Source organism: Uncinocarpus reesii, genomic scaffold (genome assembly GCF_000003515.1).
Source record: "Uncinocarpus reesii 1704 scaffold_1 genomic scaffold, whole genome shotgun sequence".
NCBI classification, from domain to species: Eukaryota; Fungi; Ascomycota; class Eurotiomycetes; order Onygenales; family Onygenaceae; genus Uncinocarpus; species Uncinocarpus reesii.
Genome location: NW_003052500.1, coordinates 7,065,146 through 7,087,260, shown reverse-complemented (window position 1 = coordinate 7,087,260; position 22,115 = coordinate 7,065,146). Strand labels below are relative to the sequence as shown.

At 47.5% G+C, this 22,115-nt stretch overlaps 10 protein-coding genes across 10 annotated transcripts; 6 read left to right on the top strand and 4 right to left on the bottom strand.

Moving 5' to 3' along the window:
* Nucleotides 1-121: 121 nt before the first annotated feature.
* UREG_02665 (uncharacterized protein) lies at nucleotides 122-1,957 on the bottom strand (the record flags this gene model as incomplete). The annotated part of the gene is made up of 5 exons (XM_002543103.1): nucleotides 122-154; nucleotides 343-685; nucleotides 738-1,246; nucleotides 1,472-1,614; nucleotides 1,699-1,957. 5 exons carry the CDS (start codon nucleotides 1,955-1,957, stop codon nucleotides 122-124), a joined length of 1,287 nt encoding a protein of 428 aa, XP_002543149.1.
* A 1,112-nt stretch (nucleotides 1,958-3,069) lies between these two features.
* UREG_02664 (uncharacterized protein) lies at nucleotides 3,070-4,206 on the top strand (the record flags this gene model as incomplete). The annotated part of the gene is made up of 2 exons (XM_002543102.1): nucleotides 3,070-3,332; nucleotides 3,414-4,206. The coding sequence occupies 2 exons, from the start codon at nucleotides 3,070-3,072 to the stop codon at nucleotides 4,204-4,206; spliced, it is 1,056 nt and encodes a 351-aa protein (XP_002543148.1).
* Nucleotides 4,207-4,611: 405 nt separating this feature from the next.
* Nucleotides 4,612-5,025, bottom strand: UREG_02663 (uncharacterized protein; the record flags this gene model as incomplete). The annotated part of the gene is made up of 1 exon (XM_002543101.1): nucleotides 4,612-5,025. The coding sequence occupies one exon, from the start codon at nucleotides 5,023-5,025 to the stop codon at nucleotides 4,612-4,614; it is 414 nt and encodes a 137-aa protein (XP_002543147.1).
* Nucleotides 5,026-5,791: 766 nt separating this feature from the next.
* Nucleotides 5,792-6,839, bottom strand: UREG_02662 (uncharacterized protein; the record flags this gene model as incomplete). Its single annotated transcript, XM_002543100.1, has 2 exons — nucleotides 5,792-6,590; nucleotides 6,703-6,839. 2 exons carry the CDS (start codon nucleotides 6,837-6,839, stop codon nucleotides 5,792-5,794), a joined length of 936 nt encoding a protein of 311 aa, XP_002543146.1.
* A 732-nt stretch (nucleotides 6,840-7,571) lies between these two features.
* Nucleotides 7,572-8,002, top strand: UREG_02661 (uncharacterized protein; the record flags this gene model as incomplete). Its single annotated transcript, XM_002543099.1, has 3 exons — nucleotides 7,572-7,619; nucleotides 7,721-7,842; nucleotides 7,951-8,002. 3 exons carry the CDS (start codon nucleotides 7,572-7,574, stop codon nucleotides 8,000-8,002), a joined length of 222 nt encoding a protein of 73 aa, XP_002543145.1.
* A 1,203-nt stretch (nucleotides 8,003-9,205) lies between these two features.
* On the bottom strand, nucleotides 9,206-9,776 carry UREG_02660 (uncharacterized protein; the record flags this gene model as incomplete). The annotated part of the gene is made up of 3 exons (XM_002543098.1): nucleotides 9,206-9,432; nucleotides 9,500-9,674; nucleotides 9,741-9,776. The coding sequence occupies 3 exons, from the start codon at nucleotides 9,774-9,776 to the stop codon at nucleotides 9,206-9,208; spliced, it is 438 nt and encodes a 145-aa protein (XP_002543144.1).
* A 932-nt stretch (nucleotides 9,777-10,708) lies between these two features.
* Nucleotides 10,709-11,197, top strand: UREG_02659 (uncharacterized protein; the record flags this gene model as incomplete). Its single annotated transcript, XM_002543097.1, has 1 exon — nucleotides 10,709-11,197. One exon carries the CDS (start codon nucleotides 10,709-10,711, stop codon nucleotides 11,195-11,197), a length of 489 nt encoding a protein of 162 aa, XP_002543143.1.
* Nucleotides 11,198-12,472: 1,275 nt separating this feature from the next.
* On the top strand, nucleotides 12,473-13,546 carry UREG_02658 (uncharacterized protein; the record flags this gene model as incomplete). Its single annotated transcript, XM_002543096.1, has 3 exons — nucleotides 12,473-12,631; nucleotides 12,703-13,236; nucleotides 13,301-13,546. The coding sequence occupies 3 exons, from the start codon at nucleotides 12,473-12,475 to the stop codon at nucleotides 13,544-13,546; spliced, it is 939 nt and encodes a 312-aa protein (XP_002543142.1).
* Nucleotides 13,547-13,917: 371 nt separating this feature from the next.
* UREG_02657 (uncharacterized protein) lies at nucleotides 13,918-15,197 on the top strand (the record flags this gene model as incomplete). The annotated part of the gene is made up of 4 exons (XM_002543095.1): nucleotides 13,918-14,477; nucleotides 14,539-14,647; nucleotides 14,889-14,936; nucleotides 15,024-15,197. 4 exons carry the CDS (start codon nucleotides 13,918-13,920, stop codon nucleotides 15,195-15,197), a joined length of 891 nt encoding a protein of 296 aa, XP_002543141.1.
* Nucleotides 15,198-20,975: 5,778 nt separating this feature from the next.
* UREG_02656 (uncharacterized protein) lies at nucleotides 20,976-22,030 on the top strand (the record flags this gene model as incomplete). The annotated part of the gene is made up of 3 exons (XM_002543094.1): nucleotides 20,976-21,132; nucleotides 21,274-21,469; nucleotides 21,586-22,030. The coding sequence occupies 3 exons, from the start codon at nucleotides 20,976-20,978 to the stop codon at nucleotides 22,028-22,030; spliced, it is 798 nt and encodes a 265-aa protein (XP_002543140.1).
* Nucleotides 22,031-22,115: the final 85 nt, after the last annotated feature.

Sequence of the window (22,115 nt, the reverse complement as noted above, 5' to 3'; positions counted from 1 at the left end):
TTTAAATCCACTCAAGGAGAGGCAAGGTACCCCCCAAGTACCATCGACCATTCACAGGGTATACCTGAAAAACGGGCTCAAATCGCCCAAATCTAACAACTCTTGATCGGTATATCGTGCTCTAATCGCATCCTCGCCCTCTTGCGCTAGCAATCTATCACGTTCCTCGTTAATTTTCCGATACACTCGTCTGAGCGCAAGTGCCGTAAAGATAGCAATGACAGCCATTCCCAGTGAAACTCCAAAACCAGTAGGATATTTGGGCTTTTCAGATGCTCGATAAATATTTGAACCAGCAATACCACCCCAATTCCCAATGGAGATGAGCAACGCCATACCTACGGCACGTTTCGACGAAGGGGCAAGATTGTTCCCAATCAGGCACACAATGGATATGAAAGGCGCATAAAGACCGGCGGCAACAACGAAAAGCATGCCATAAGTTAGACCCGGGAACTTGGGATGCGGTATTGCTAACTGAGCGGTAAATCCCAGGGTAGCGATGATGTATCCAGCAACAATGAAGGGCGTGCGCTGTTGATACCGATCAGACAGAAAGGCAAATAATATCGTCACTATCATAGCAAGTACATAGATCGGTATAGTTAGCAGTTGCGCGTGGGCAGCTGTATATCCAAGGTCGGCAATGACTGTAGGGACAGTCGCTGTGAAGCTGGGATTGCCACTAGTGCATTAGCGGTAGGTTCATCCAAGGCATTTTCAGACGAAGCACAAACCCGTAAACACCGATAGTGTTGGCCCAGAAGAGAACGATCGCAGCCCAAATCTTCCATTCCTTGAAAGCTGCGATAATGTGATGCCACTGGATCTTGTCGGAATTGGTAACCTTTCCATGGCCGGATCCAGTTTCCAGCGAGAGCCGATTCACGATAAATTCTTTTTCAGAATTTGTTAGGAATCGAGCCTTTTCAGGACTGTCTGGAAGGATTCGCCAAACAACGGCGGCTAAAGCAACAGGGAGAAGGCCCTCAAGAATAAAAATCCTATGAGACGAAATTCTTAGTTCGAAGCCAAATAACATATCGAGGTGCCCTGAATCGAACACGAACCATCGCCATCCAGCATAGTTACCAACGCCATGCATTTTTTCAATAGCAAAAGCTAGAAGCCCCGAAAATGCACCGGAAAGAGACGCAGCGGCATAAAAGACTGCCATCCGCTGCTGGACTTCATAGCGCTTATACCAGATGGTTAACAAATACGTTGCTGCTGGGAAGAAGCCCGACTGTAAGTGTATACCGAGTTAGACGTGGCCAGAGGAAAGTTCAATATTGAATCTACCGCACCTCTGTAACTCCCAGAAACCATCGCGCTGCGAGCAGGCCTTCATAATTGGATATCACGCCCATCAATCTGCCACTTATATCAGTTTGCCTGAACCGTTGCGAAGATAAAGGGAGAGGCACGTCATCACTGTTCCCCAAGAAAACATCATTATCGCAATCCACACAGAAGGCCGCAATATTTTAAGAACAATATTGCTTGGGACTTCGAAAAGCCCATAGGGAACGAAAAATAGGGTTAACGCTACGTTGTATTGCGAGCCTTGGAGATTGAGGTCCTTCTCCATCCCAGCGATTTTCGCATTGGCAACTAGAAATTGGGTTAGGAATACAGAGAATAACCAAGATAACACCAACTGCTTAAAGATGAGACGCAGGATAACGAAGCACTTACTATTTCCCCGGTCAATGAAAGCTAGGAGATAGAGTACTGCTAACAACGGAACCAAGCGGTAATCGACTTTTCTGAGAATTTGCTTAGCTTCGTCGGGGGTGTAAGCTTCTACAGCTTTACGAATCTCCTCCATGTCTTGACTTTTTGGTTCATCCGTTATTGTCGTCAGATCATGGCCACACTTCTTTTCATTTTGAGGGTTTTCAATCTGGCAATCCTCCGGCTTCGAATCGGGGGATGGGTTGAGGATGGAATTCATCGATACTAGGAACAAGCGCGACGTTTGAACAGTGTCTTGCAGAAATTATCAACTGACTGCTTTGGAGACATCGGCTCAAGCGATATTATCATTCCAGTAAATGGAAAACGCCAGTCATCCCACGAGAACCGCGAATTGTTGTCTAGAATGGGCGATCAACTCGCCAGCACGAGGTCTGCAATTCTCGTGTAACATTGAGTTGAATTGTCAACCCCGACTCCCCGAGTCACTGTGAAAAGATATCATTTTGAAAGCACGAAACGCGAGCGTAGATCAGTGGATTTACCACCAATTGTAGCTGTGTAAAAGCAGCCAAGTGCAGTTAGGATCTGCTACCATAGTGGGTTTTCAAGTCATTTTTCTAACAGTCTGGTCAGTAGTATTTATCGGTTTTCAGGATCGGCGCATCAAATCACTATGAGGTATTTGAGTACCAGGGCGTTTTGCCGCGGCAACTTGACAAAGTAACTGCCCCATGGGGAAGCGGGGATCCGATAGTAAAGTTGGGAAAGCTGGATATATTTCGATTGAGCCCCAGTTCTGCGGTAACTAGGTGGAGGCCAGGTCAGTATAAGTTGAACGGTATTATGCCCTGTCCATAACGGCTGTCCAGTGGCCGCCCTGTGGGCAGAACCAATATTGACAGCTTTCTTCCAATAGCCCTATAAAACGGCAGCACGTCTCAAAGAGAGTCAAGCCTACTGCGCAATGTTTCTATCATGATCCAATATCAAAAGAACAGCTCAAGACTCGAATTGGCAACCTTGTATGAGATGCGGACGACATAATTAGTAAAGCGCCTATGATTGGTGCTGACTAAGCCCGAGTTCAGCAGCAAAAATTCGAAAATGATGTCAGTTTCGGGTTGAGAATCGCAACAGTAACTGTGACAATTTCGAAGCAATCGCATTCACTCTTTCTGCTGTGTTGATTCGATATTGGCTTGTAGCCTCTGTATATAGTCGGAGGTTGCAGCCGACCTTGCTTTCTTTCCCTGATGGTTTAGCCTCTTTTCGGCACATTTTATGAAAGCCTTTGTCCGTTTCTATCTTATGTATTCCCGCACCTTTAGACGGATACTCTAGATCCTTGTCGTAAATAACTATCAAAAAATGTCGGGTGACGACAATCTCTCGTCCGACTCCCCCAAGCCAACTGCTGGCAGCGTGGTGAGGCGTGACGGGAACAGTTTGCTTGAACCTCACATCCACCCGCCCCGGGTCCCTGTTCCACATTCACATGTTGCCCCGGATATATTGGCGTCGACGTCAAAGCCATGGAATACAAATAGCTTAGGTACAAGGCTGGTACTGGATGCTGCCAGTGCTGCGACTTCCGCTGCCCTAATATGCCCTATTGTTACAATCATAGACCGGTATGCATCCCCTCCAATGAAGCTCCTCCCCAAGTCAGGTCCCCAGAGCGTACTAGAAGATTGACATTGAAATTCCAACAGTGCCATAATAGAGAAAGCCGCCAAGGGGCTCGATATTAGCCGGAGTTTGACCTCATCCCTAAAAGGACTAATAACCCGTCCGCATCATTTTCTCGTGTCGACGCCATTTTTACTGATATACACACTCTATTCTTGCACCTATCTGACGGCGAATGTCATTGATACAGTCGTTTCCACTACCGAAGACAAGGCATTCAGCCATGTTTCGGCCGGCCCGGTGAAATTTGTTTCAACTGCGTTTGTCAATATGTCGATCTGCATATACAAGGACTCTCGATTCGCAAAGATATTTGGGGCGCAAAACCAGCCGCCCCAAGGGTCAGCCCCATCAGCAGCTAGGAGCTCCCAGATAACATGCCATCCTACGAGCAAGATCGCACCAGCTCCGAAAATTCCAAAAGTTTCTCTTGGTTTGTTTGGTCTTCGTGACAGCCTTACTATCTTCGCGTCATTCAATGTACCACAGCTCATTTCTCCCCACATTCCGGATTTCCTCGCTTCGACGCCGTCGTCGAAAACGGCACTCGCCCAATTCACGATTCCCGCGACCGTCCAAATTTTCAGCACACCTCTCCATCTGCTGGGATTGGACTTGTACAACCGTCAGCCTCCCGGGGGCCTACCAGCCACAGATCGGTGGACGCGCGTGAAACGGGACTGGATACCTAGCTGTATTGCGAGAATAGGAAGGATCTTACCGGCTTATGGTGTTGGCGGAGTTGTCAACACCAAATTGAGAGCAAACCTAATGCGCTCACTCGAAACACCATCATACGAGAAGGATACATTATAGCCGGGAGGCCACAGGCTATCATTTGGATTATCCGTACTCCGTACCTACGACTTGACGAGTAATGCCGTCTTTCTTCGCCTATTCTTCCAATTTTTACAGTGAGGTTTTGTCGCCGTTCGAACTATGGCATCTCAGACCATTATTGGTGTCAAAAGTACAGAAGTTGTTAGAATTTCGATACCCCAAACAGCGTTTTTGGTTTCAATAGAGAGTTTGAACGTGATATATACAGATGTCCTTGTTTGCCGGTTGTTATATCTTTTATAGAGCGTTGCTAGAGTTTGCTTTTATGTGCCTACAAAAGCTGGGAAACCTATACAGTTGCCGCTTCTTGCTTTATCTCCTATTGTGCTTTCAGCTTTAGGCCAATCTTACAGTTTGTTTCAAGATTTCAATCAATATTATTTAGCAATCCCTTTCCTTTGGCTTCCACCATTTCAACCCTGCTTTCCTTTCCCCATTGTTGGCCTTGCTCTTTATCCGAGCAAGTTCATTTTTATTACCTCCATCCCCGCCATCGACCTCTGCCACCGCGCCCTTTTCCTTCGCACAAAGCCTCTTACGAAACGCACTACATCTTGATCGAATAGCTCGAAAATCCCGCGCGGCGCGGCGGACATTTTCACCCATACGCCCTAGACGCTCCACTTCTAGGGATAAGTTTGACTCTGAGACTGCAAGCTGCTTGCGGATTTGCGCCATCAGTCTCTGCTGGTTGGCGATGCTGGCTTCTATTTCGGGTATTTTCGATTGGGGCTTTGATTTTGGAGAAGGATGGGCATTGGCTGTTTGCTGCGCGGGAGGTTGTTCTTTTGCCATTGTTCCCTGTTCTCTTGGGGATTGGCTGGTTCTGGGTGTCATTAAGGATGGTGTTCCTTGCGGTTTACCGCAGTATAGAGTGCTCATTAGTGAAAAAGACTTCTGATGATTTGAGCTTTCTTGTAGATATGTGGTTGGCATGACCATCAGCAGAGTATATGCTCCTCATGCTGAAAGGAAGTCGCTTAACACAAGAAATCAAAAAACGATTGGTCGCCCTTATTGTACAATAGAGCCGGAGTTTGCAACTATGTAGGTGCCATAACCAGAAGAGACTCTTGAGCGCGGGATGCGATGTTTAAAGAGATTCCCTTATATTCTCATATAACCTATCAAATACACTCGCTTGGAGAGGTGAAAGTATGCATTGGAACATATAGTTGGAAGAGAGGGGTTGGAAGAAGCATGCCAACATAACAAAATGCCACAAGATGCGGAATGAAAATGATGCTGGAACAAAAGAGCACAAGGCTCCATGGCAAATCAAGAGAGAGACGCAAGGTAGGAAAGGAGAAGGGAAAAAAGGGATATTGTGACTCTGGGCACAATGCGAAGGGCAGTTAGGGAATAAAGTGGTAGCAAGGAATAAGGAACTCTGTGCTCCATCAGCGAGGCTTTTGTTTACTGATCAACATAGCGACGGTTTATTCATCTTTCATATTATCCAGTAGGGCTTGTCTTTCAGCTCGTCTCCGTTCGCGTTCTTCTCTCCGGCGCTGTCGTCTCTCTTCAAAGGATTCGATAGCTTTCGAAACTTTGCTTCCCGCTATTTCACTTTTGGGAACTGCATGAGGGCCTTCAAGTACAAGAAAGCCTTTTCTGAAAGTCCATGAAACTGCTTCTTCAACTGGCTTATCGAAAACGTATGGTAGGAAAGGGACAATGGATAAGCCGAGCTACCAATAGGTGAGATTCTAAACTGTATCAAAGAGCAATTGTGGGTTCGCCATAGGGCTACAAAGCTTACCCCGATAGGTGCCCAGGTTCTCAAAAATGCACCTTTAGCCCCCTTCAATGCCCTTCCGGAGTATTTCACGACCGAATGGATGGTAAGTGCCGGTAAACCCATACTAGCAAGAGCTTGGAATACGGCTCTCTCAGCCATAATTGACCTATAATCTTCACTCAATGGAATTTTCCTTGTCGGCCATGGTGTCAACGTGTCGGCTTCCGGATCATGCCAGGGCATCGGGTGACGGTTAGCGGTAGATTCGTTAGATTTCAATGATTGCTGATGTTGCCGCAGGCCTTCCTTTGCAATCACATGCGTATCTACATCCGAGCTGGCGCCCTTAGCTACGGCACTACGATACGCATCGTCTTGGGGCGCGAGTAAACGGCGGTTCCGCACATATGCCTTGTATCCTTCGTTGGCGACGTCGCCGAGGATATAAGCCCAAGAAACGCCGTAAGCACTTCGCACAAGCCACGGATGCGCTACAGGCCGAAAGGACTCGCCAATGTCGGAAGTGTATGCGACATAACGGTGGGCAGAAAGAAGGAGGGTCTTGATGCGTGTGGCATAGGCGGCGTACCGATAAGATGTATCGATGGAATCTGCGGAGCTGCCAGACGGATATTCGTCAGATATTGCTTGTCCCTGAGTGGTAACTGGGGAGGTAGACAGGCAGAAAGAGCAGGGCCTTGCGAGTAAGCTTGGGTTCAATGTATTCATACCGGCCTTCATAGAGCTGATCAAGAAACTCTTCTTCCTGATTGATTAGCCTCTGCAATTCTGGATTCAACCTCCGCCGTCGAAGTGACTGCTCCACAGTGTCGTCAACAGGCTCGTCTTTCTTGCGATCCCAGAGCATGGCTGGGGCAAGCTCAGGTAGCTTAGAGGGTGATATCAAACAAGCAGAAGATGGACGATTGAGAAGCACTGAGATGAACCAAAACAGCTAGATTTTGGTGGAAGCAAAGGACGGAGGCGAAACTGATGAAGCACGCGACCGGGAGAGGTTGCGGAAGAGCTTCGATGATGTTTATTAGCCGGCTGTTGACATCAGACCACCCATCTGAACAAGAAGTACATTAACAGAAAGTTACCAGCATCCAGAGGGATGAGAAACGTTGCCAATCTATTACTTTTATCCGTGAGTACCCATCGTCACTGCTGCTGCTGCGTACAGCCACACCCAAGCACGCGAGAACCCACAGGATAATTGTTTTATCCCGGACTTCCCCTGGGCGCATCACGGGCTTCAGTCCTCGGGAGCGATGCCCGGAGGATGTAACCGCGACAAAAGCCGGCCAATCACAGCAATTCAGCACCCCGCATTATGTAATAATGCAATACTGCACGCTGATTGGCTATCACTTTAGCTTCGTTGAGTTCGACTAACCTAACTCTATCTAGACTAGCGGTTTATTTGTAGTTTGCTGTCACGTGAGGCCTAGTTGTGGACGTCGTGGGAACTGCGGTTTCGACGTGAACTTGTCGACCGCTTGAGAGCTTCAATTGCGACAGGATAAGAAACCAAATTTGGTCCCGAGACCTTTCTTTAACCCGTTCTCTACCTCGCGATCCCCCCGTCTCTATCACAATGGTTGTCTACTATCAAGTTGCGGGCCGCAAAGTCGGCTCCCATGTTGTACGTCTACCTTTTCCCATGCGGGTCAATTGCGGCATCTGGGCAATGTTTTCGTCGAAATGACGTTGCTGTGAATATTGTCGCTAATGAAATGGCGATAGCTCGCAATGGCTACCCTTGGCACAACTTTCCTCGGTGCTTATCTCGCCATGCCATCGAGCCCAAAGAAGGAACAAGGCCCTCCGATCAAAGCGAGCAGCAAGGATGAGGAGCAATTTATCCAGTATGTTATGGACAGCTGTCTTATCAATTCACCCCTTTAAGCATCCCACGAAGACGTTGCTCCGCTGCACTAGATTTCCGCAGCTAAAGACTAATTCTTCTCCATCAGGGACTTCTTGAAGAACGTAGAGGCCGAAGAAAAGAAGACGAAACCGCAGTGATCGAATTCGCTATCGCCTATCACTTTCTAGCCCCTGGATCCTTGCGCCGTTCCTTTAGCATCAATGCGATACCGAATGTTTGGGTATCGAATGTTGAGGACTTTATATGTCTTGAGTCTCGCGTGGGGAAAAACGGAGGTGCCTAACATGTACAGATATTTGGAAAATATAGACACCGAATGACATGATAGATTTTGTTATGCCGTGACGTTCACTCTACAATTGGGTCTGCATGGATGTCGCCGGCAAGGGCGAATTACTTTTATCCGACCGCGCCGCGACCATCCCATACCGGTAGCAATACAAAATCCGCTTCTTTTTTTTGTCATCATTGTGAACCAGTTTTGGATGCATCGTAGATGCCACTACATTCGAGTGCTTGACAAGATTTCGCGCTAACGGGTTTATAGATCGTTTTGCTACAGATACAGACATGCCGAGTTTTTGAATAAGTTCTTAGATTCATAAACTCATCCAAGACATGAGCCGTTGCAATATCAAACTTCAAGATACATCGCACATCATGGATGCAATTCCAGACTTTCTGTTGGATTAGTTGGCCTCCCCACTCTGACCTTTGCCATCTTTGCCTTTAAATCCATGATGATACTAAAAAGCGATGCCACTTTGCTTTCGTCTGTAGGCGCACGACAAATGGCAGTTGGATACCCGTCTTCATCCTTTAGGATCCTGTCAATGCTCTCAAAACCTGGCTCCGAACCGGACGACCCCACCAGGCATCGAACCCGATCCAATCGGGGTATACTATCCTCTAAATGTGGTTTCGTATTGGCGCCGACGTGTTTACGCACGAAATGGTTGGAATGGGTGATGACCCCGGGACATGGTTCGCCTTCGTCCCCCATGTTCAGCGCGATCATATCATAGGCAGAACACTCGAGCCCTGTTCCACCAGTTGGATCCGCAACGAGGATGTGGCATGCAGAGGCGACGCCAAATTTCTGTAGCTTCTCGACAGCCTCAGCGCGAGAGGCGCTATTCAGTGCGGTGCGAAGAGCCAGGTGACATGGGATTTTATCAAAAGATACGCCTGCGGATTTAATAGCGTTCAGGGTGACACCCACCCCGTGGGAGTTCAAGCCAATCTTGCCGATAATCCCACCTTCCGTGATCATATGGATGGCTGGCTTCGAGGGTTCGGAGGGCCGGATATGCATTGCTATCAGATTGGGAGACTGAGTATTATCCCACTTTGACAGGTATTAGTTCCTGCTTTGTGTATCGGGTTTTTAAAAACCTCTGTGGAGATAGAAGACTACTTGCATCCCAATTTTGAGCCAGGAAACTTCCTGCATCTGACTTCCACGAGAATGCGGTGCAGCCGTCGTTGAACATTCCATACGCCAATTCCGTTCGAACATTGAGCGCCAGGATGGAATCAACACCCACACCAGCTCCCTGGGCAATGCCTACTAGGTGTAAGTCATATCATTTGGAAACATGTTTGGATTCGGTTTTTTTTTTTTTTTTGCCAACCATTGATCTCCTGCAGATATTCCGGAAACGACGCTTCCAGCAGCGGAACAAACTTCACCGCTGTTTTGCACACTTCCTCCCAATTCATCGAACAGTCCCTCTTGAAGAGACCCTTGTAGAACTCCATACTGCCATGGATTTCGGTCCGTGCTTGCTCCCCATGCTGAAGGCCAATCTAGTACGAGTTCATAAGCCATGCAGCTAAACATTGGAGGTACCTGGTTTTGAAAGCAGTGCATACCTCGTACGAAGTGCCTTGGCAAGTTATCGAACGCATCATGCGGACTGAATACCGTCTCGTGGTGGAAAAATTACAATATAGTGTCCTATTTAAATTGATTGAAGTAGTTGAGAACCACCAACGAACTTTGGTATGCGATGCCTGTCTGAAACCAGAGAAAGGAAACATTAAGAGAAGTAATCCATCAATGGGAATCATGAATATAAAAGCCTTGATCACCAACTAGATATGCGGTGTTTCCCCGCGTCGGTGCTGAGCTGATAGTATCAAAGTTTGTGGCAAGATGCCGACTGCCGAGTTGAAAAGCAACAAAGCAAGTTTGATCGGATTGTTGGACCAATCTAAGGTGAAGAGTGGATATAGTCACTGCAGACGAAGTAAATTAATAAGAAGTTTGTGGTCAAAGACATTGATTGTCACTTCATTGTCATTGAGAAAGATAACAGATGCGAAACTTGGGGAGCAATTTGAGTAGAGTAAACCTGGCATCAAAACGTTGAAAATGAATCCTATAAGGAAAAAGGCGAGGAATACAAACCCCATTCCCTGAGTCGGAGAATCCCATTTCCCATCCCTCAACGAGGCTCTGCTATAAGACGAAAGGGGTTTAAGTAATGGGCGGATCAACGGAAGCTATCCGCGACTTCGAAATCAAAATCCAGTAACCCCAGCCATTCCGTAAACAAACCTCATGCAAGATATAAAATAGTTTTTGAACCATAAAGACAGTGTTGAAAGAAACCATCAAGTACGGAGGATCTCATGCGAACCATCCATAAATGCCGAATGGCCGAGCTCGGCAGTTAGCTCGCAATGAGCTAACTATTCTTGGCAGCTTATGTCATCATATTAGTGACCGTTCAAGTTGATTCTTTGACCACCGACGATAGATGCTTTTGACCATACGTTGAACCATGGGGAGCGGCCGATGGTAGGGCACTCCTGGACGCCCATCACAACGACGCCAAATGAAGGTCGCTCCATTTCCTTTCGGCCTGAATGTTGGCACCGATATCGTCCACATCCCCCGAATCCTCCGCTTGGTGACTCGATCATCCACCGCCCCAAATAGCTATCTCAACAGATTCATCCGGCGCATTTTATCCGAGCAAGAACAGGCTGTTTTTATTTCTAAATTCCCGCAATACCAGTCCCATTACGCCCGGTCAGCAGCGGCTCCGTCAAGTATACCCGCTCCGCCCGATTCGAGAGATATGGCTAGGTGGCTTGCAGGCCGATTCGCTGCAAAGGAAGCAGCAAGGAAGGCTGCACCCGGCGGCGCGGCAAGTGTCAGTTGGAAAGAAGCTATCGTTATAAATGAGGCTGGAGGGAACGGAAAGCCGGAGGTGGTGTATCTGAAGAAGGGAGATGAAGTCGGCCAAGCTGGCAAGCTGTCCATCTCGCATGATGGGGAGTATGTTGTTGCAACGGTCATTGCGGCAATCCCCAATAGTTGAAAGAAAGATGGGCCAAAAAGACCTTTACGAAGAATCGTACTCCGTATATGCCTTTCTTTCTTCGGGATAATGTCAGTTTAAATCGACAGCCCGGTTTTGCCGCCCACGGCTCGATATATAAAGCGCATATCTAGATGGCCATTTATAAATCGTCCTAGAAGTGGTCGGTTTTACCAGTGACTTGGAAGCACGGGTATCGACTCTAAACAGCAGCCTCCGGTTCAAATAAACGGACTCGTATTCGGATACTCGTTTTCGTTCTGGATGGCCAGGTAGCAAGGTTCTTAGGCCTCAATAATCAGTATCCTTCCGCTTGGAAGAGGTTGATCAATCGTGGAGTTATTCGCCTAGACTTGTCGATAAATGACTTGCCAACCCTTGTGCTCCAGTAATTGCTCGGCAGCCCTTATCTGCGTGGGGCTCAGACGCTGCTGCGAGTTGGAGAGATATTCTGCTGGTCGAAGGAGACGGCTAAACAGATGGTAAATAGTAGATACCCTTTAGGTATAAAGTACTCCATAATACTGACATTTGTTAGCCAACATTGGTACTGCTTAGCTATTAGTAGGTTCTAGGGTACCGCATCTCTTACTCCACTCTACTCAGTCAAGTTGAATAATCCATTCCAGTTCAAACCTCTTGTGTATCTTGCATCTTGCTTTGCAGAAGCTGGGGGAGCAATGCTGGGCGGTGGGAGAGGTTCCAAGGTGTGGTAACTAATTAGTTGTGATGTGATGATATCTGGTTGCTCCTGGCATCAAAAATATTTATATATATTTTAATTGATTTAATTTGATTTCACTTTATAGGACACCGACCAAAGACATCACTGGCCTACGGAGTACAGACTAAGCTTTCAGAACGTGAGGTGAAGCTGTTCAATCACAGCCAAATCCTCCACCATGTGGCCTTTGCATTGTAGAAGCCAAAACCGGCGCAATCTCTGAGGTCCAAGGCCAGTGGCGCCCTTGGTTGGCGTACTGGGACAAGATGGGGACTGTGGCCTGCTAGACTGTTCTTTATTAATTATCCTGTGAAGCCGACAATCCAGGTTTGGCTGGGCATGAATGCACATCATTCTGAATCCGATGCTGAAGTAGAATCCCGGCCGAGGGCTAACTAGGGATAACCAACTATCACGTGAAATAAAAGAAAGTATCCAAAGATCCATATCGAGCAATCGTCCATAAGTAGCCTTATATGTTCGACAGATAGGTCAGACAGCTGGGTTGTCAAGAACACCTCAGGACGGATATAACTACTGACTGAGCAAATATGCCCTTTTCCCACCACAGTCATTCCGGGCAGTTTTGCCCCGGCCACGCAGTCGACTCTCTGGAAGGGGTTATCCAAACGGCAATTCAAAAGGGAATGAGAGTATTCTGTCTCACGGAGCATATGCCCAGGGACAGTGAAGATCTGTACCCGGATGAGGTGCGTCGCCTGAATCAGGATCCGACAATACCAATATGGTTTTTTATGCCTCATGTCTAACTATTGACCAGCCCAAAACAAACACTCTCGAGGTCATGTGGGAGAATGAGGCTGCATATTTCAAAGAAGCTACCCGGCTACGAGAGAAATATCAGTCTCAGATCAACATTCCAATCGGGTTCGAGTGTGATTGGATTCGGCCTTCGTCGTTGGACTTGATTGAGACATCTTTGAACAACCACCCTTTTGACTTTTTCATGGGCTCTGTTCATCATGTTCACACGATCCCAATCGACTTTGACAAGGAATTTTATAGAAAAGCAAGAAAGGTAGCAGGCGGGACAGACGAACAACTTTTCGAAGACTACTTCGATAGCCAATATAAGCTACTAACGGCTCTAAAACCTCCGGTTATTGGGCACTTTGATCTCATCCGCCTCATGAGCGACGATCCAAACCGGAGCTTTAAGCAATGGCCCCAAGTTTGGGAAAAAATTCTGAGGAACCTTGATTTCATCGCCGAATATGGCGGGATTTTGGAGCTCAACTCTGCCAGTCTGCGCAAGGGAATGAGCGAGCCATACCCAAAAGCCGAAATCTGCAAAGTAAGCAGGCTCGCTTTCGTCAGGCAATTCATTGGGCATCGTTCCCTCTAACACTGTTCTCCAGGAGTTCCTCGCTAGAAACGGCCGGTTCTGTCTGTCAGACGATAGCCATGGGATACATCATGTGGCATTGAATTACAAACGAGTTCTTGATTTCCTCGACGTTGCTGGTATAACCACAATCCATTACCTGAGCTACGAGCCCGATTCAGCAGCTCCAGTGTTCGACTCCCGCTTCCCCCACTTGAAGGTTAATTCGATAGGCGTTGAAGATTTAAAAAATGAACAGTTCTGGAATTTATGTGCCTAAAGAACGACAGAGGCCTGCGCTATCACAAAAAAGAATTTATTCGGAGGCTAATATAAAAATTGGGCCTACGGCGGATGGCGTTGGTTGATATTCGGCATTTATACATTGTTAGACATAGAAATATTCGCAGCATATGCCCTGTTAATCAACCACATAATTGACGAGTAACAAGAGGCAAATCTATCCTTATCAATGATCGAGCAATCCATAGCCAGGGTTAGAATGATTCGATTGTTCGTATAGAGTACTGTTCACGTAGTTGCGGCCACGGAATCGAAATTAATTCCACGGACATTCGCGTCTCATCAAGACAATAATTCCAGAGCCAGCAGTAGCTACGTGCAACAAGCTTCAGGATTCCATCCTCAGCCATGGCGGCCCCAAGAGTGTCCAGGGGAACAAGATTGCTCCCAACCTATTTCCAAAAGAAATCCTCAATGCTACGAATAAAAGGCGCCAACCTCTTCCAAGCCTACTTCTCCCCCGAAAACCTCATTCCCTACGTCGGCGCCCGATACATCAGCGACTTCGATAACCCCATCCGCCCAAAGGTCTTCGACATGTATCAGAATCGCGAGCGAGGCATTTTATGGTGGACCGTTGCGGCTGGCCACATGGTCAATATGAAGCGTGTGGTGCGCTCGTGGTGCGCCAGGCGGGTCAGGATAGCTTTCAGGGCCGCGCTGAAGGAGAGTGGGTATGATTCGGAGGGAAGGAAATATATCCTTGGTGCATGTGGGAATGGCAATCCATTGTCGAAGGAGAAGGCGTTGATGGGCACGCTGGAGGTGCGCATGTGCACGGCACTGTTGAAAGCGAAGCCCGAAGCGCTTACGGAGCAGATCAAGTTGCTGATTCGAGCTGTGGAAGATAACCAGGTGGGGAGGGACAATGGGCAAGAGGTTCGACGGGCCGCGCCGGCGAGAATGAAGTCAAAGTCGAAGATACGGACGTGAATGGCTTTGAATGTGTACAGGACCTTACAATTACAGCTGCCCAAGTGTCCCGATGGAAACGAGGCAGTATAACCTTTTAACTTGGCCTACTTGGGCAGCGAGGAGGAAACTGGATCTCCGGATGGGTGGAAGCGTCACCTACTTGGTGAGCACAGCCTCTGATTCTATGCGAGTGAACTGGCGACCCCCAGCCCACTCAACAAAATCGGGGGATAGCAGCCCCTCATTCTACCGAGATGGAAGATGGATGATCTTGATAGATATCGACACACAAGAAAGACTACAGCGGGGAGAGTTGTGCTGCATTCATGTTCTAAAGGATCATGATTCTTTCACTAAATAGCTGATAAACAACATTGACGAGTGAACATCTTATCTTCAAGTAGGCAGTCCTGTACCCGGTATGTGCGATTTTGGTATTCAGCAGCTTGCTAGTAAGTACCTTCAGGGATATTCATGGGGTTTCATCATCCCATGTTTTCATGTTATAGAGGATCTCAGAGGTCGTACAATCAATATAGAGGATCTCAGAGGTCGTACAATCAACAGAAGCAAGCTGGCGCATCACTGCGACTCGTCGTGGAGAGCAGGGGGGACCGCCACGCATGCCTTCCCGTGCGCACGGTAGCGAGAGCATTTCCCAAAAATGGCTGGGAGTGAACAAATGGTCGTGCGATCCTGCACCAGATATTTAATGAATACTGACAGTCAACTCTGAAGCTGGAGAATGTGCGTATTCTAAAACTGCCATGACTTTGAGAGATTCATTTGAAACTGCAAAATCATTTGAGATCTGTGCGAGCTTTGTTTTCTTGAGGAGCCACCTCAGATTGACACCTGAGCCCAAATCTGTTTGGAATAAGTAGAGACAGGATAACATTGACTGGGTGAACCAGTTGCAATGCTGAGAGCCACAATATATCCCCATCTGTTTCAAGACAATGAAAAGACTCAGGCAATAGCATATATTGGTGCAAGATTTTGTAAGACTGGGCTCTCTCTTTCAGCTGTTTTGACAGCTGAAAGGGCTCTTCTCTGCAGAAGATAGCTTCTTGAGTCAACCCTTCCTGCCTTTGTTGGAGTCTTGGAGGCTGCAAACCTTCTTGCAAAGAGTATCAGTCATTCTCTGACATCTTAGAAGTCATCTATAATAGATATCCTCAAGTTAGCTATTTCATATTCCACAATGTACTCTGTATACTAAAAGTCAATCATTTTGCCAAGGGATAGTATCACTAACAAAATGCTCCTCAACCATCCTGTCTCAAGGAGAACATAAATATACCAGGCCGATACCATTGGTAGATATTCCAAACACGTCCGCCATTTTGGAGTGAATGTTCCCGATGTGCTAGGGATGCAACTCATCATGATGTGAACCATCAAGAAGAAGGTCTTGAGAAGCTGGTCAGTCAGGCAGCAGAATGGCTCAATAGAAAGAAACACACCTGGGTTCCCTATGTTTTCCTTCTCCTGCTTTGTCTCCCCTGCCTTCCCCCTCTCTTTACTCGTTTCTTGCACTTTTCAGGTATTCTCCGCGTTAAATAGCTCCCGATTTTATTATAAGGAATTGATTCGAATTCGCCGAATCGGTAGCGTTACGGTGCTCTCCAGTATTGCCTAACTCGTTAGACAACCCGGAAAAAGGCACAAGCTATGGAAAGCTATTAAGTCGCTAATCTATTGCGACAATATTTCCGGATTGCACCCCTGAGGGTTGATTGGAACATGGTAGCTGATATTTTGCCCATAGACGGTGGCACCACCACCAATTAGTCTAGTTAGAGAGCATTGACGGCTCTCTGGTATATATTTTCCCCAATATTGTTAGCTTGTATCCGACTTTTTAGTTTGTTTAGGGTCCATGATGCAACAGTTATAGGCACATGGGTGCTGCAACTTTCATGTTGGTTTACCACAGGGAACCATAGAGAATAGCGTTCCAGGCAATGGCCGATTTGTCGAGTATCCCATAGCAGGTGGAAGCAATGTATACTTCATTTTTCTGTCCAATTCTAGCAAGTCAAGTCTGAGACTAAAGAAGTGTGTTCAAGTTCTGTGGTAGCTCTGCAATCATCATATGATTGCAGCCTGAGAGCTGTAAATTGATTTCAAACCTGCCAACCTGATGAGTGGAAATGATGACTTGCAATGTTCCATTGATGTTGTTGAAATCTGTCATCTTTTAAACCCGGACGGGGGGTCTTTATAGAAATAGGCCGTAATTATCAATATTGTCGAAACTGGCCGTCCGGGCCGACTGTGTCTTCAGAAATATCCAGTGAATCTAAAGTCCATGAGCGGCAGGATAACGTTGTAAACGGGCCATGGAGTTATAGAATAGCCGCGCCATGTATCGCTCGCCGCCCGTGGTGATATGACAGTGGGCATTGACTTCCACATTGAGCATTGTTGCAATTCCAGTCACTTGATGGTGCAAAAGGGTATTAACGAGTTTAGGAAGAGTGCCATAAATGCTGTGATGGCAAGCTCGAGACCCGCACGGCTTCATGTTGTTGCGCTGAGGTATATAATTCGGCTCAGAGATTCACACGGCTTGATTTTGCCCAGTGATTGATTCCTTTAGCCAGAACCGCCGGTAGGCGAAATCTTTCCGATGCTGTTTGATTTAGCAATAAATAGAGCTGTATATGCGTTTCCCCAAAAGTGAGAACATTGAAGTATGGTAGACGTAAAGACAGTTATGGGACCCGACAAATGCCCCAATCAAGTCGACTCCAGGCCACTCATCAATCTCCATGCCAGCCGCTGGCTTAGGTTATTCACCAGGATATATATATAGAGTCGTGTCTCTTCCGAAAATTCCCATTGCATCTGAGCGTTGGGATGAGTGTTTGCGCTATGTTAATTGGAGTCTATGGCACAATTATAAAGATTGATATTGAAAGGTTCAGTTGAAGCAGTGGAGAACAAATGCCTTGATTTCCCCTGACTTGATTGCCACAACATAAGTGACTCGCCTCCGAGGACACAGCGATAAAAGCGGTTTCGAAATGTAGGAGGCGATTAGGTCTGCTTTTGAGGCAGCAAAGCAGTATGATACTCTAACACACCTTGCGCCATGCAACTTAGTATTCGTTTTCTCAAATATCTATATTTGAACCACTTCATGTTTAATGCTGGTGCAAGAGGCATTAGTATACATCATGGTGGAGAGCGGCGAACATACTAGTTGTAGACTCACTGGTTGTAATCAGGGACACTGTTTCTGTGACCCCAGTTTGCCAGCTCTAACAATCAAAATTTTTGGCAAAAAAGCCATAGCATTTGAGGATGTATTTAGTTTGCTGTTTAAAAAGGACCACCTCATCCAGATTATGGGGTGGATATGTGTTTGGCCAGGTTGCGGACTTATTGCCATAAAGTCATTGCATTCTGATAAATAGTATTTGACCTGTGGTCATTGTTAACAGAGTGGAAGTAGAGAAAGAGAGAGGAAGGAAAAAGGCTCAGGAGATGAGGGCTTTTATAGCTGAAAGTGAGAGCTCTCTCACGTGGCTGTGACTTGTGAGAGCATTCAGCTTCATATCACCAGCTGCTTTCACTTAAGTGATGATTGATTCTAAACTTTTCGGCAAATTCATTAGCACTCTCTTCACCATGTAGCGTTGGGGTGAGAAAGTAGCCCGATACACAAGCATCTCATGATTTTGTAAAAGCCCATGTTTACAGGCACCATGGCAAACCTATGATGTGCCATCCAGCCGCAAACGGGGGACCTTTGTCCATCGAAATATCAGTGCCCATATTCGCCATACATATTCATCGGCATCCTGGCTATGTTCAATTTTGAATGATTCCATTCATTTAGATGAACATTCCAAAATATCACACTCTCTTGACAATATATGCATGACTTACTGGTTCCAACTATTTTGCTCGAGGCTGAATATAGCTTTCCTTTAAATCACAACAACTGAGAGTGTGCCAGTGTGGCCAGTGCATGGGCCCTAGGACACTTAAAACATATTTTGAGCTCTGTTGTCAATTCAGGCTCTGGGATTGCTGGTGAACTACCAGGACGATTCCTACCCCTGGGGTATGTCACCCACTTAAGTTGACAGCGATCTAGGATCGAAGCACCAGTGCACCTATGCACGGCAATGGCTTCATCAACAAATAGCAGAAAGCCCAGTCTTGCCATTCGGCCAATATCGGTATAATTGCAGAAGATAAATCAAGCCACTGCGGTATCGGCGCAATTACCTGGTTGGAAAACTAGCGAACCATATCCCTAGACCGTGATAAGGCATTTTTACCTTGTACACAATGACAAGTGGAACACCAGGAGGTGCTAAAAAGGGGCACCTTGAGCGGCAGGGGGTTGACACACCTCCTTACCTGGAGATGTTCTCTAAAATGGCGTGCCCGTCCCTTTCCTTCATCGTACTCGGTTTAACAAGGATCTGCAGCCGGTCATCAGGGGTCGGTTAGCCACAGGCTGGCCTTTTATAACGGCTGAGGAAGTGTCGGTGTAGGGCATGGAAGCCAGGCACTGCCTTGGCAGCAGCAGAAGGAAGCTCCCTTTTTGTGACTCGCCAATCTTGTGACAAATGCTACTGTGTGCTTGATCTCACAAAACTGTGTCAATAATATATGCGGCCATGTCAAACGTAGAGTTGACTTAGGAGGCTACCCCGAGAAAACATATTGGGCGGTCTAGGAATCCCTGTTGAAGAATTCGCGAGGCCGGGCAAGGAGCTGAGATAGTTACGTCGACACAGAAGCGATGATAAACCTGGAGACCTCGATGCATATCCAGCCTTGCTATGATATGGAGGACATAGGGTGAAATGCAGTGCCCAGCCAAGACGCCCTTCAATCTCAATGCAAACTTGAGCGAGAAGAAACAAAAAGCGAATCCATTTTGTGTTGAATTCGACTGTATCAATACCGCATTTGCGAAAGAAGTTCTACCCTGTCTTCAGGGCTATGGTTTTGGAAAGATGGGATTTGGGGGCCGTCGCTTCGCCAAACATACAGCCGTGTCAGTTTGCATGCCCTAGGGTAGGGTTGTTGAAGACGCGAGTTTGCGAATCCTCAACACCGTCACAAAGGAAGCTTGGTGGAATCAAAAGTTTGCTTCCAAGGGCGGCAGTGTTGTGTGAATCGTGAGAGCCTGATGCTGGGCACAGATAGGTGGAGGATCAAGGAGCCTGAGCGAGCAATAGAAATGCCTGCTCAGATCTCTTCCAAAGCTCCTCGACTGTGGCACAGATACCTTCTCGATATGTAACGAAGGGAATATGGCAACTACGGGAAACACTCTTGCATAACGGCGTACGTAAGACGGATCTGAAATTCGAGCCGAAACGGAATATGCAAGGTGAGCAAAAATGTGAACATCGTAGATACATCCAAAACGTAGCGCGGTCTGGCTTGCTGGCTTTTTCTCCCTAGCCAAACAAACGTTTGAGGACGACAGCACCAACCTCTGGAAGGGTTACTCGATCGACTCAGTCGAGGCAGCTTTGTATGTACGAGTTGTAGCGACGGACGTGGACGTCGGGGATGAGAACAGGCCGCAATCCGAACAGTTGAGCAGGACGCGTCTAGATGCGTGACCACGGGCATGAAATTTGTCGACTGACTGACAGGAGGCGTCAAACTGCCCGTAGCTTGCAGCTCCTGATGCGTTGTTTCTTCCGTATCCGCTGCCACACCTGGGTCTTCCCCATCGCTATGGGTTAGGGACGTTCATCCGACCGAATTGGGCTTGTCTGTTGCTTATTTTTTTTTCCCCTTCCGTTTCTTCAATTCCCGCACGGAAGATCGGGCAGTCGGGTATAGTTTTGAGATCGGTCCAAACCCATTTGAGCCGCCGATAGCAAGCAAAACAACAAAAGAGGAATGGGGAAAGCCCAAGCCTGCAAGCCAAGTGTTCGAATATCGACGTGCATGAAGAAAGGTATCTTGTCTGTGCCGCTGACTAGTGCTCCCTGTCAATTGATTGCTCGATAATCGCCGAATTCCGGGGCCCAGTTGAGATGGAAACAGTTGGCTACCAAAGCTCGCTGGTGAGGGCGTTGCGCCGAGTTGGGTGCATGAGCCAGCCTCCAGGGGTCAGACGAAAAATGAAGAAACAGCCGTGTGATACGAGAACCAGGTGCAGGATTTCACTCTTGAGATCGCTGGAGTTTGGTATGCATGAGCTTTAGTTAGTTACTGGTTGATTAACGAGTGAACGCTCACGAAAAAAGAAAGAATCAGCATGTCCGTGGAACGAGTTGGATGTTTCGAAAATCCATCTCACATAGCCTTGCAGGACGCTGTCTAGATGAATTGATTCAACTGAAGGCCTGAGCATGGGTGTGTTATACAGGGCTGCCCCTACTGCATTGTAGCCACCCCTTCACACTAGCTGCAATTCTGATCTGAAGCCATAATATCCCATATTAGCTGATTGAAATTGCTTGAGCGCCCAGAGCATCCACTCCTGATTGCTTAGCTTGATGTCAGTTGTCCCGCATGCCTCCAAGGCTGTCTGCAAGATCCAGGAATCACCGCTAAACAGAATTGCGTTTGCTGAGTGGGCAGTCGAGCGTGGTCCCGATCAATTCGACAATATCGAGATACAGGCTGCCGTCCTTTTGTGTTCGCTGTCTCGAGGTTCGTGCGCATGGTCCTCTTGTCGTGGCGAGAGACGAGGACGACCAGAGACGAGAGACCGCGACCTCAGATCCAGAACGGGCCTTGTTAGGGCCTAGGTCTTAGGTTTAGGGCTCACGCTTAGGGTTGGCTCGGGTCTAGACTGCTTAGCTCAGCAGCGAGGGGCACAACACCAGCTCGCCCGCGGCCAACGACATCCCAGAGCAAACCACACTCGACGGCGACGGCATGAGCAGCCAGAAGTGGAAAATGCAGGGATCGCTAGCGAGCTCACCTCAGTGTCTGCAAAAGATCCCGCCGCGGAGCTGTCGACTGCATACCCTAGATCCAGGCCTGTGTAGGAGGGTTGAAACGCTCAGCGCCCATCTCTTGACGAGGCAATGCAAGGCACCAAGGAGGGCGGGCGAGCATGAAGCCAAATTTAGAGCTGGGGATGGCATATCTCTCCCGCAGGTTTCCGATTGACCTGACGTTTGAAAAAAAAATGCGAGAAGTGACAGAGTCAGACTTCGGGGACAACGATGGCCAGGGTTTGTGGTGTACCTTTGACATGTTAAGCATCAAAGCCCCTCAGCAGTGTCTAAGACACGAATGCAACGACGGGGATCACCGCGAATTGTTCAACGCGAAAGAGAGGCAGAGGCAGCATCCAACAAGTACCGGGTACACCCAAAGTCTAGCTGGATTGCTCTATCCAAACATGTCGCTGCGGCAGGGCAAATCTTCTGGAGTAGGGATAGATCGTAAACGCATGCGAGGTGATCAGGAAGGCCATTCGACCTCTGCAGGATATGGTTATCTTTTTCCGGAGACGGAATCCATCATGGAGGTCCGTTTCAGCCATGTCAATGCTCTTGTCTTCGGCCAATTCACTTGTCTTAAATTGCTGAACGAATAATCGTTGAAGGGGGACGGATCTAGCCTTGACAAACCGAAGTTCCTGTTACATCTCCGGTGGAGTGACACTGTTCTTCGCCAGGGAG